This window comes from Pollicipes pollicipes, unplaced genomic scaffold (genome assembly GCF_011947565.3).
Source record: "Pollicipes pollicipes isolate AB1234 unplaced genomic scaffold, Ppol_2.1 Scaffold_4740;HRSCAF=5597_pilon_pilon_pilon, whole genome shotgun sequence".
Taxonomy (NCBI): domain Eukaryota; kingdom Metazoa; phylum Arthropoda; class Thecostraca; order Pollicipedomorpha; family Pollicipedidae; genus Pollicipes; species Pollicipes pollicipes.
The window spans coordinates 35,370,047-35,382,733 of NW_023596545.1; the positions used below are offsets into that span (position 1 = coordinate 35,370,047).

At 54.2% G+C, this 12,687-nt stretch overlaps 1 protein-coding gene across 1 annotated transcript; it reads left to right on the forward strand.

The window, feature by feature from the left end:
• Window positions 1-913: 913 nt before the first annotated feature.
• On the forward strand, window positions 914-11,579 carry LOC119099372 (protein PTCD3 homolog, mitochondrial; the record flags this gene model as incomplete). The annotated part of the gene is made up of 14 exons (XM_037222508.1): window positions 914-969; window positions 1,651-1,726; window positions 3,636-3,768; window positions 4,185-4,382; window positions 4,712-4,841; window positions 5,133-5,271; window positions 6,042-6,138; window positions 6,724-6,858; window positions 7,186-7,387; window positions 7,780-7,907; window positions 8,641-8,844; window positions 9,385-9,617; window positions 10,465-10,651; window positions 11,478-11,579. Coding segments are annotated over exons 1-14 (2,016 nt in total), but the record flags the coding sequence as incomplete, so codon positions are not given.
• Between the last annotated feature and the right edge of the window lie 1,108 nt (window positions 11,580-12,687).

The window sequence follows — 12,687 nt, forward strand, 5'->3', positions numbered from 1 at the left end:
TCCAAGTATTAACTTTCAAATCCCTTTCCACATCATTTTGATGCTCCCTGTCCTTGACATACTTCTCTATTCTTTCTGCCTCTAGTGTGGTCATTATTCACATTTTCTGAATGACAGTCTGAGATCAGAAGCCTGAAACACAGAAATGGATATAACATAGTGTCCATTGGTAAATAACGTCTCAGGATGTGAGGGTGTCAAGAGCACTTTCAGGGTCAATTCTCTATATGCCTCGCCAGTGTTAACAACCCGGATTGTCAAGAAGTGTGGGTACCGTGGCATCCACGGACCTCCCCCACGTTCTTACGCGTATGAGTTATGTTAACGATACAGCCGATACAGTGAATTCCGGGGTTCCGATGTCCTCCTCCAGTAAAATACATCAGGCGACGTCGGCACCCAGCATACCATTTAACATCCTCCTGTTGACCTTATCCCACCGCCCAAAAATGCTGTCGAATAGCGATTTTACCGCATCCCTCGCACTACGCCCTTAACTCCCCGCCCATCTCCCACTCAAATCTGACCGCGATAATCCCGGCAGTACCGCAACACAACACATTCCGGACCGAGGCCACCGTTGTTGGTTCAAATGGGGCTCAATTCTAAAGAAAAAACTTAAACAAACTTTATGGCTACGGGCGAAGTAAGTAAATGACGCAATTCAAACAAGCTACAAACTTATGGCATATATCAAGAATAAAATAATGCAAATACAATGAAGTATGAATTTTATTACATAAATTACGTCAGAAAAAATTGGTCATTACCAAAACCAAGTTATCATACTTTTCGTATTTTATTATGTCATCCCATACAACGATGCATTTGTGAATATGCTACGAGCCTCGCGCACCTGTGGCATTAAAGCAAACAATACAGCAGATTGTCTTGGGCAACTGCCGCATGGTATGCGAATGCTCCTGGTCTGCGGTTTGGGATGTGTTATGCTGATGGTCTTATGTCTTGGTGTGTGATTGTCTGTTTTATTTATATCGATTTCGTCCCCACGTTTTGAACAAATGGATCCCTGGGAGTGGACACCAGACACTATATGAAAGCTCTTTTTGACGGGGTTCTTATTCTCCCTGTTGATTTCTTTGACCATTTTCCAAATCTTGCGTTCGGCATATCGCCGGTCTAGTATTTATTTGATCATCTCTGGAATAGCTGCAAGCTACAATTCAAAGGTGGTGGGCTGCCCATTTTCCTGTTCCAAAGGAAAACTATGTTAAATGAAATGGTAAAATATAAATAGTGCTGTTGACTGACAAGTTCCATCTTAATCAGTGTTATTTTATCATGTCAGTGTAAGGTTTTTGTGTTTTTGAACTTGGTGCCAATGTCACCTGGTGCTTGGTGTCTTTTTAAATGCACATGTTTATGCTGCATTGCATACCATTTATCAGTGCCTTCTGCTACTGTTTTTTCTGGTAATGGTAAAACAATTTCTGGCTGGTAATGCATATTGTGCTCAGATTATGTGATGCTTAATAGCTTTCCATTTTCAGAACATGCTTGAATGAAATGCCTTATATATCAGGAAGATGGTAGATGTGATGCTCTGCATGCTATGCTTTTGTTGGCCCTTAATTGGTGGTATTTTTGTTGGCACCACTATGTTATTAATTACTGGCATCATTTTTTCAGGTCAAATGATGGCCTCAAATACATGCAGGGTGATGCTGAAATTCAGTGGAATCAGGGCCAGAGGCTTTTGTTCAAGGTAAACCAACTGCATAGTGCTGATGTTAACCAGGCCTAAACTTTCAGGTCAAGTTGTGGTTCTCACCATGTCTGCAGAACCCTGGTAGGATATCAAACTATGCACCCCATGCATTATGTCCTTTCAGTCATTTGAGGTCAAGGATACGTCAGGTCGTGTTTTTTGGAGTAAAAACATCATAAACTGAAGCTTTCACATCACTCCAATATCAATGTAATGGTATATTGATCATGATGTCATGATCAAGTTAGTTTGATGTACTTAAGAAAGGCATTTAAGCTATACTCTTTGGTACTGCTATAACAAGTGACAATAAGCAAGCTGCAACACAACTGGATAACTTGACTAGAGGAGCACATATACAGATTATGCAGGTTATTATAACCATTTGCTCACAGGCTGTCTGATCAAGCCAGTTTTTCCAGTAACATTGCAATCTCACCAATATGTCACCTCCCTCATTGCATCCCCATGGAAACAATTAAAGCTCCAAGTTCTGATGAATCTGAAGGACATAGATCAGAACTGAATCCAGATTTTGAGGACCCTTTATGGTGGTAACATATGACTGGCATGTTCTGACTGGATAAAGCATACAATGACATGGACAAACATGTGAGTTGATGCATACAGGCATTCACATGCTCTCAGGTGTAAACCATGGATCCACACATGTTTGAACCTTTTTAACACACTCCCGGCTGGCCGGCTAGACACCCTTCGCTCAGGTGAGGGAAGGGGGTCAATTTGACCCCTCCCCTGAGGTCTTGAGAACTAAGAAAGCTAGAGACATCAAAGTTATAGGGTGTGTTGACCTGTATGTGAACTCACTTAGGGCAAAATTTGAGGTTCCTAGGTCATGACCTTTGGCTCAAGTAAGGTCAAACAAGGTCCAATGTCAGGTTGGTCTCTAGTGTCCCCAAAACCTAGATAACTGTTTGTAAGCAAGAGGTCATATCCTAATCTAAGGCCATAATCTATCCTAATCTATGACCTTGTTTGACCTTTTAAAGGTCATGGTGACTAAATTCATAAAAAACTGATCTGAGTTTTGCATTTGAAAAAGTGACAAAAGATTACTCTACATGGTATGTTCTGAGAAATGAAATGTTGACCTGGGTCATTTTAGGTCAATGGCCTATTCTGACCTCTAAGAAGTCCACAGAAGATGTATAATGGGGTTCCTGCTATCAATAAATCCGGAATGATCACCAGAAACTGTCTGATACAGCATGCCCTAGAGCAATAAAACAGGTTGGTTTTGACCTTGGCCTGACCTTCATACCTAACCTTAGGTCAACATAATTTGCTCATTCAATATTTGTGTTGCCTAGGAAAGCGTCTCAAAGATGTATGGCTTCATCTAACATTCTGTTGTTGCATCAGATTGAACGATTCTCGAGAAATTGCCTTCGCTGGCCCGACTTTGGCATGCTATAGGTCAGCGACCTTACAAGGTAGATCTAAATTTTTGTTGGCGAACGATCTGCTACTCAACTGCGTTCGGAAACATTCCGGAAAACCTTCGCGGGGGTCAGTTTGGCCCGTCACCCGAGCGCATGTTGAGGGCTGATGCCAGATCTCAGCAATTATTGGGACCACAAAATTCAGTTAGGAATGAATGGTCGGCAGTCCTGACCCAACGGGATCCAACGACAGGGATTATCTCAGGCTGGAGTGTTTGGTGTCTATATTTTTCTTCCCTATATGCTTGTTATTCTAACCAGCCTTTCCTGCCCCCTGGTATGTTGCGGATTGCTGATAGTGAAATTTAAGGTCATTTTATGGCCTGTATTCAAGTATTCAGTGATAGCTAATTGCACTTAAAAGGCAGCTGGCTCCATTTTCTTACCTGCCAGCATCCAAAATTATCATGCATGTGTGTAATACTTCTACCATTTGTTTGCAGATACAGGAGACTAAGGTACTGTACATCATCCCAAACAACAGTTTCGACAGACAGTCAGGGTGGTGCTCATTCTCAGACCGATGATATCGTGATCCCCGATTATGTGAAGAGGTCACCCACCGATATACTCAAGGTGAGGTCTTCATCTGAGGGACATTGTCACAGCTGGATTGAACTTAAATCGGACGCACAGTGTATATCAGACCCGTGTGATAACTGTCCAGGGGCTTTGATGGGTTGTTTTTTTTTGTCAAGTACCCGTTCAAATTTATTTTCATGGGCTCTACAACAACTAGATGTCTATATCTGACTTGGATTCATGGGACGCGAAGTTCTTGTTTGCTGAATATGCGAACTGCAACTCTCAGAGAGCTAACGTCATCTACGTACACTGCACTGGCTTCTAGTGTGACCCATTACTGCCCGACGAAACGCTGACGACGCTCGTGTGAATCATCCCCTCATCATGCCAGCACGTGGTGCTCGGTCAGAGTCGGGCGCGGCCGCCGTCGCCGCCGACAACCGACCCCCGTCGCCCCGCGTGCCCAGGCGCTGAGCTCCACCGTGGGGCGGGACGTGACGAGCACCCACTACAAGTTCCACGACGACCCGTACCTGGTGCCCGGCTCCAATCTGGACAAGCGCATGTTCAGCCTGTCACGCGAGGCGGGCCGCAACGCCGCGCGCTGGGTGCGCGACCGCAACGCCGAGCTGTTCGAGCACCAAGTGGCGCAGCCGTTCTCCGAGGTCAGTCTCCGCTGGCGCGCGGGCCCGGCGGGGACAGAGGGGCCGGGCCCACGAAGTCGTGGCGGCGCCGGCCGATGATGTCTTGTATTAGTAATCTATTCCATCATGATGTGATTGTGCCCAGTGATGACATGGTACGTCTTGAACATGTTGTAGGCACTTCCGCTAGCGTCCAGAACGACAAAGTGACGAAGACCCTATCGTGGTTAGGATGGCTAGATGGAAGCTGATTAGATTAATGCGCAGTCCCCACTCCGCGCACTACTGGGCTAGGGGTCCCAAGTCCTCCCCGCGTGCCCCACACTAGCGACGGTGTGCCCGTGTCGCAGACGTTCGCGCCGCGGCCCGTCTACGACGAGAACACGGCGGCGGACGAGGCGGTGCTCCAGGAGGTGATAGAGCAGGGCCGGGTCTCCGACGCCATCACCGTCTACCAGAAGCTGTCCAAGGAGAACGTGGGTGAGTGCGGGCAGGTGACCGCTGGCGTGGTAGGATCCCTCTCTGAGGTGCGGTAGGGCCTTCTTTTGATGGAGCAGTCGGAATTAAAATATTGGGAGAGAGATAAGTGTTAAATCCCAGTGTTCGACATATTCTCTGCCTGGAGGGCTTGTTGACACATATTAGCAGATGGCATATATTTGTGTTGCCTGTCTGCCGGTATGTCGTTATTGTGAGGCGGAGCGACCGTGCCCGGCTGACGGTGTGCCGTCTGTCTGATGCCCGCCCCCCGCCCCCTCGCCTGACCGCCAGAGCTGAGCCGGGAGACTCGCCAGGCCCTGCTGGAGCTGCTCTGCTTCTACAACGGCGAGGACACACTCGACGAGGAGCGGCTAGAGGAACGCTGGTTCAGCAACACCGGCACCGGCAACAAGGCCCGCAAGACCTGGAAGTGAGTCGGCCGGCTCGCCGCTCCGTGGCGGGGGGGGGGGGAGGGGGGAGGGGGAGGGGATGGTGGGGACGTGTAGGGCTTTCAGCGGGTTTTGATAAGGCCAGAGTTGTTACTGAGACAAGTTGTTACTTAGGCTCCGCGGCCGGACGCTCTCAGTCCATTGTATGTAGTGATGTAATCGTTGAAATTCGGCGCACGCCGTCAAGCTGATGATGTGCATCTTTTCTCGTCTGATAAGCGTTTGACACTCCCGGGTAATTTCTTCGTTTCGTATAGTCTAGTGCATTGACACACTACGGAAACAAAATCGTTGTAGACGAGACGAAACAAAAGGAAATTAAAATCAAACTAGATTTTATAAGATGTCTTTTGTGCAGTCAAAATGGAGCGAAATGAAAACAAAATGCTTACCAAGGTTCGGGTTTTCCGAGCCTGTCTGCTCATCAGGCATTGCACAGCTTGTGACAGCAGTACACAATCCGTCACGAATGGCCTTTGGTTTCATATCGCTTGAAGACCACGCGCGTCCGTTTGCTTACGAATCTAGATTGATTTAAAGCGACTTGATTTTTCTTGGGACTCATTGGCATTTCGGCAGTCCGTTTCGTCGCAGGCGAACCCGCTTGCCACCGGCGGTCAAGCTGAACTGACCGCGCGCATTGTGTGGCGAGACGAGCCCCGAGAGTGGACCGAGGACGAGCCGGGTACTCTGCCCTGACCGGCCAGTCACGGCCAACCCCGGCGAGACTGACGCCTCGCCTCCCACGCAGGGACAACGGCGTGGCCGAGGAAGTGTTCCGCTCCTTGGAGCCGCTCGACGGCCGCGCCTACAACACGCTCATCAAGGGCATGACCAAGTTCTATCAGGTCAGCGGCGGCCAGCTGTCGGCCTGCGGCAATCGCCGCGCGCGGCTGAGCGTGGCCGCACGGCCGCCTGCGCACTAGCGTTATTAGGAGAAACTAACTTACCCGGTTTTCTTTTGGTCTCACCTTGTGAGCGCAAGGCTGGAAATGGTTCAGTTTGGCTGTAGCTGTGACTTAGCACATTGATGAAAAGCGGGCACCCGTAAAATCGGCCAGTTCTCTGCCCAGCACGTCGAGTGCGCGGTACGGTTTTAAATAAAAGATGTGAGATGTAGCTTGATATTGTGCAACTCGGTGCCTGCGGTGCGCTTTTGTGACTGTCTTTTCACTTCTGGGGTCAACCTGTTGGCTAGTGTGATGGTACGCAGCTGTCCCCGATCTGGGGGGCCCGGACGCGACGCTGACCGAGGGGGCGGCCGCTCTCCGTGTGCTCCATCGCCGCCCTCTCGCTCGCTGCCGCCCACCCGACGGGCACGCTCAGCCTGTCCCGGGGCCACGCGACCGGGCGTGATCCGATCTGACCGCGCCGCTGCAGCGATGGGCGTCCCCGGCTAACAACTGCGCCACTGTCGCCGCCTCTGCCGTCAGGCTGATCGGGCCAAGCAGCTCTGGGAAGAGATGCAGAATCGGGGCTTCGAGCCGGAGCTGGAGACGTACAACTACATGATCACTGTGGCCAGCTTCGTCATGGAGAGCGCCGAGAAACAGTGGGAGTACGTGGAGGTGAGGCTCACGCCGCTTGGTCTTGATGTAAGGTGGATGAACTGTGTGTGGAATCCGCTGCAGGCTCTGCTTGCGTCAGCTGTTGCCGGCTGGAGGTGCCATCTCTTAGCCCGCTGGTCGTCAAACCGCTGGTAAAAAGAGCTCAAAGTTGATGCCTTTAGCCTGCAGCAGCTGACAACTGCAGAATCTGTTGCGAAACCCGCAGTCAGCTCGCCAGGTGTGAAAGACCCTAAACGGTAATAATCCATGTTGACCTGATAGTACCCAGAACGCGTCGTTGTGTCGTGGTGCGAGCCGCCCTAGCTGACCGCCCCTGCCCCGCCCCAGGGAATGCTGCGCCGGATGGCCGGTCAGGGGCTGCGGCCGGGCGCGGCCACGCTCTCGGCCGTCTTGCAGGCCGTCTGGACTATGGGCTCGTGGCGGCGCGCGCGGGACGTGGCGTTGGCCACGTGGCGCGAGTTCCGCCAGCTCGGTGTGCAGCCCACGCTGGCCTCCTACTACTTCCTGCTCTCCGTCTTCTACCGGGATCGTGAGTGACCTCACTGAGTGCCTGTCTGTGTCCGCGTCTGCTGAAACCGGAGGGATGACGTTCGTTGGAGGTCTGCTGGCTTGAGTCGTTACGCTGCGTTGTTTGCTGGGAGGGAAAGTGGTTGTTCTCTTCTGATGGGAGCAGAGGGCCAGCCAATTGAATTACGCATACAGTATATGCATAAACGGATATGATAACAAAATAGAATTGCGCTTTATTATGTGTGTGTTATAAATGTTAATTATTAGGTATATTACATGCATGCTATCCCGGAGCATGATTCCACTCCTTCGAATTCTACAGCACCGTGTTTGTTTCGTGTTTTTTTAGGTTTTATGCTCTTTCCATGATTTCGGCGTACCTGGTGTATCCTCCTCGATGACATTTCGCAGGCGCTTCGAGTACTGATCTGCTTAAGACGATCATGGACGAGATTCAGGGCAAGACTTTCACCATCCAACATCCCATGGACACATTCTTTTTCACCACGGCCATGGGTATCTGCAGAAACAAGCTGCAGGTAAGTTGGACGGCCTTGCACCAATCAGTTCCGCCTGTAGCGACATCAACAGCTGCCACAATCGCCGTTCACATTTTGCCAAGCTTCTGCAGACAAATGTCAACTAAACCGAGCGCTGTGTTCATCAGTGTTTTTTGGATGCATCATGGAACCATGGAAAACCCGCTCTTGGCCTAAAGTTCCGGCCAAACTTTGCAGACTGAGTAGAATCCGCTGCAGATTCCGCCTCCGCGGGTTGTTGCGAACTAGAACTGCCGCATATAGGTCCCCTGGCTCGCAAAGTGGGGTAAAAGGCTCAAAAGTGGTATCTCTCGTCTGCAACAGGGGGATCTGCAGGGCTTTCAGCAGATTCTGTCGTCGTGAAGTTCAGCGGAATGGGGAATCATCGCTTGTGAGCTCTGTTTACCCCGTTGGCTTGAAAGTGATGTCTTCAGTCCGCAGCAGCTGACTGACTGCAGGATCTGCGGCGAGTTCTGCAATCAGCCCGCAGAAGCGGGCCTGCAGTGAGCGCGGCTGGAGCTGTCGGACGGGACTGGGGCTCCCTCTCTCCGTGCCGCCGGCACGTCTCCCGGGGCGAGACCCCCACCCCACCCCCAGAGCGTGACCAGGCTTCTGCGCCGTTCGCGACTCACGTCCGGAAGATGTGAGTGTCGCCCCGCTGAGAATCGAGCGGTCTTGCCCCGGACCATCGCGGCGTGTGCCGCCTGTAGCGACCTCCGTGGTGACCTGGCAGGACCGTGACCTGGCCCTGCGGCTGGACGAACTGCTGCACACCGGCTCAAACTACGACCTGATCGGCGACTCGTACAAGGAGTCTGTCTACTACCGCAACCTGCTGGCACTGCTCTACGGCACGGAGCCCATCGAGGACTTCATGGCCAACTTCTACAACAAGCTCGTGCCCAACGTCTACACACCGGAGCCGGGGATCATGGAGGTGAGGCCGCGGCTGGGTCGACATATGCGTCCCGGTGTTTGCTCGGCTTGGTGCTCCGGCCCGCCGGTGTTTGAAGGGGCGTTTTCCGAGGCAGGCTCCGTGCTCGTCTGTGGACTTCGCGTCTGCGTCGCGTGCTGTTACCGCGGTCAGCGCCGCGGTTAACACAATCTCAGTCCGCTCCCGGCCGCCCGGGCCTGGGCGTGAGGTGCGCTCCCCGTGACCACCGTCCTCCCTGCCACCACCCCGTGACTAAAGCCTGCTCTCTGCCACTCTACCCGCCCGCTTGTGTCGCTGCCCCGTGACCACCGTCCGGCCTGCCGCCGGTCCTGTCGCTGCCCCACGACCACCGCCCGCTCTGCCGCTGCCCCGTGACCACCGCCCGCTCTGCCGCCCGCTCTGCCGCCGCCCCGTGACCACCGCCCGCTCTGCCGCCGCCCCGTGACCACCGCCCGCTCTGCCGCCCGCTCTGCCGCCGCCCCGTGACCACCGCCCGCTCTGCCGCCGCCCCGTGACCACCGCCCGCTCTGCCGCCGCCCTCAGGGCCTGGTGAACGCGGTCAGTATGAGCGGCGCCGTCGAGTACCTGCCGCAGCTGTGGACCGACATGGTGGCATTCGGACTCACCAACCGCGAGAGCCTGCTGAAGGCGCTGCTGCGCGCGCTGGCGCTGAACCCCGGCAAGGAGGACGAGGCCCGGCGGCAGCTGGCCGCCGTCGGCTGGGACCTGTTCGAGCGCGTCGAGCAGCGGCGCACCACAAGGACCGACGGCATACAGTGAGAGCCGGCGGGGCTCGCCGTCGCCGCACCGCTGCGGTATGGCGGTGGTGGGCGGGACTCGCGACTCCTTTCTGTGGCTTGTGTTGCACTTGTGTTGTCGTCGGCTGGGTATCCACATTGTCTCCTGTCTATGCGTGCTGTATGTGGAGTTAGCGTGGTGTTCGTGTCGTGGTTTTGCCACCCAAGTTTGCCAGATGCTTGTGAATGGCAATGGCCACCGAAGAGGTGGATTATTGGTGATGGTGTTGGAAAAGCCGTTTGCTGAGGGATGATGAGGGATGGGAGGGATGCCGTTGTCATCGCCGAGCTGCTGTCACGCCTCGCTGTGAGAGGCGACTGGTCGTGATAACCGTGATGAAGGTGATCTCCGTGGTGGACCATACTCAGTTTGTCTGCTAGCCGGCTGGAGCGTGCGTGCTTGGTGAGACCTCCTCCGGAGTCCGTTGTCGGAGTCAGTGAGTCATCCTATCCGGTCTCCAATCCTCAAGGACGCCACCTCGCAAGAAGTCCAGATAATATGGCAGTGGCATTGGTTCTCCGTGTGTGCACCACAGAACCACCTTCGACCAGTGTGTGTGTCTGTATTAGGAAGTTTGCCTCCGCTCCCGCTCTGCCTTGAGCCTGACCTGACTGCAGGCAACAGTAAGTATGCTTGGCGACGTGATGCTGGTGCTGACCTGACTCGAAACAACCTGAGCTGGATGGCTGGCATTATTGGACCTGATGAACCTGATGTTGCTGACCGTGTTTGATCTGGCCTGATCTGAACGGACCTAATCTCAGCTAAAGTCAGCATGTTTGCTGACGTGGTGCCGGTGGTGACCTGACGTGACTTGACCCCCAGCTGGGCGGCCGGCATGCTCGGGGACCTGATGCTGGTGCTGACCCGGGCCGGCCACATCTCGCGCGCGGCCAGCGTGCTGCGCAAGCTGGACCGCGAGCAGGCGGCCATCGTCGGGGTGCCGGACGCCGTCGCCGTCCAGAGCCTGTTCGACGTAGCGCTCGTCAACCAGAGGGCGCCCGTCTGCGTGGTGAGGGCCGCCGCGTGCGGAGGGAGTGACGTGTGTGGGTGTGTGGGAGAGGGGGGGGGGGAGGGGAGGCTGGGCCGGGCGGGGTTTGAGAGCACCGCGTGATGTCGCTACCCAGTGTGGGTGGTGGATAACCGACGGCATTTTCGCCTCACTGCAGATAGGCCTGCTGCCTTTCTGACGTCAGCCCCGTTCACTAGTTTTATGATGATCGTATTTTTGTAGAGGAGTGTGGTTTCCTTTTCAGTTCAGGGGTTTCATTTCCCCCCCCCCCCTCCCGCCCTAACTTTGGGAAATAAGTGGGTCGAATCCGGGCGAAAATCATCTCTGGGATATTTTCGGGAGGCTTAAGTTTTCCACTCTGCAGCCCTCCCCTCCCCCCCCCCCCCCCCCGCTCTTCAACCGACTCATTTTGCGTGAAACTACGCTCTTGCTTCCGGACATGGATTTCTCGTTTTGACTTAATCGCCGCTGGTGCTTTTTTGCTGCCTTCGTTGGACGGCACCTTGTGTGGGGACTTAGTGCCCTCCATGATTCAGTTGATTGTCGTGACCACTAATCGCCGGACCAGCCGGTCCAGACCAGCCAGTGCCGGACATTTTAATATCAGCTCCGCTGTGTTTCCGATGCGCCCTGCCTCGGATGTGATGCCCGCTCCCAGCATTGCTCCCTGCATAAAGCTCACCCGCACGGCTCCAGCTGCGGCCGACCGTCGATGATCCACCTTGCGAACTGTCGCAGACCCGTACCTTACCCTACCCTCCGGCGACTATGCACCGAGACCCGATGTGTGCCGGCGCCGTCCTCACCCGTGCCGCTCCCGCCGCAGCTGTGCGCACGATACGCCGCCGAGATGGGCTTCGAGGCGGCGCCGGCGATGGCCGACTCGCTGCTCCAGACGCTGCCGGTGACGGACGACGAGCGGCAGCAGCTGGCCGCCGCCGGGCTGCGCGTGTCCGCCAGCTGACGGACGCACGCGCGCGTATGTCGATAGACTTGCGGCCGCCGGTGCGCCGGTGGTGAGGAGAGGGCCGGCGGCCGGGCGGGGTGGCGCTCCAGCAGTGTGCCTCGCCTTTGACGGGTGTGGGGGAGCGCGTGTGCGGGGTAATCGGAGGGAACGTGGATTGCCTCGTACGTGAAATGCAGTCGCCGGTAGGAGATACGCAGTAGTGAATGCTGAGATGGATGAAAAAGTATGCCAATCATGCCGTATTGGCACAGCGGGTAATGCAAGACAAACCCAGAGCGCCTGTCGCTGAGTACCGATTGTGTATCTGTTCACTGTTACAGTCAGCTTGCTTTTGTGTGAATTTCGGTGATCTCCCCGAAAATAGACATTCATAAGAACTGCTAGCTGCTTGGATCTTGCCAGGTTCTGCAGGAGGTAACGAGTTACTAATGTAGACCGTCGTTGTGCCGAACTGATAGTGGCGTCGGTAGCAGCAGTCGGCACTCTTGGCAAGGCCTGGGCGGCGGGCAGGCCTGGCGCCGCGTGCATTTAGGATGCGCTTTCCTTTCCTTCCTTGTCCCTGCTGTTCAAACATCCTCGACATATTTACGTTTATACCCTCGTAGACCGGATAAATTGGGTGTGAAAATAAATTATTATCTCTACAGCACAAAACTCGTCATGCATCGGTGAATCAGATCACTCCTGCTGTCTGAGAGAGTCCTGTCATTTGCCACGTGCTGTTGCGTCATAAGACTCTGCCGTGTTTTGGCTGGATTCCGAAGCAAATGGAGTCGCTGATCTATCAAACGCTGGTTCAGCAGGCTTCAGATGTTGCGATCGCAGCTGGTCACCGTCGATGCACCAGTCCATCTGTCGGCAACGGCTCACTGTGGCCTCATGTACGGATATAGTCACCTCAGGTCACATGGTTATTTCGGCTTGACCTCAACCTTCTCGCTGCTGGCAGCGCTCGACTCTCTCGATCTTCCTGCGGACTCGGGCGGTGACGTGACCTTGCCACCGTCCACCGTCTCTGCGGACGCTGCTTCACCGCGGATGTCCCCATCGTCTGTCCCCTGCACAGACC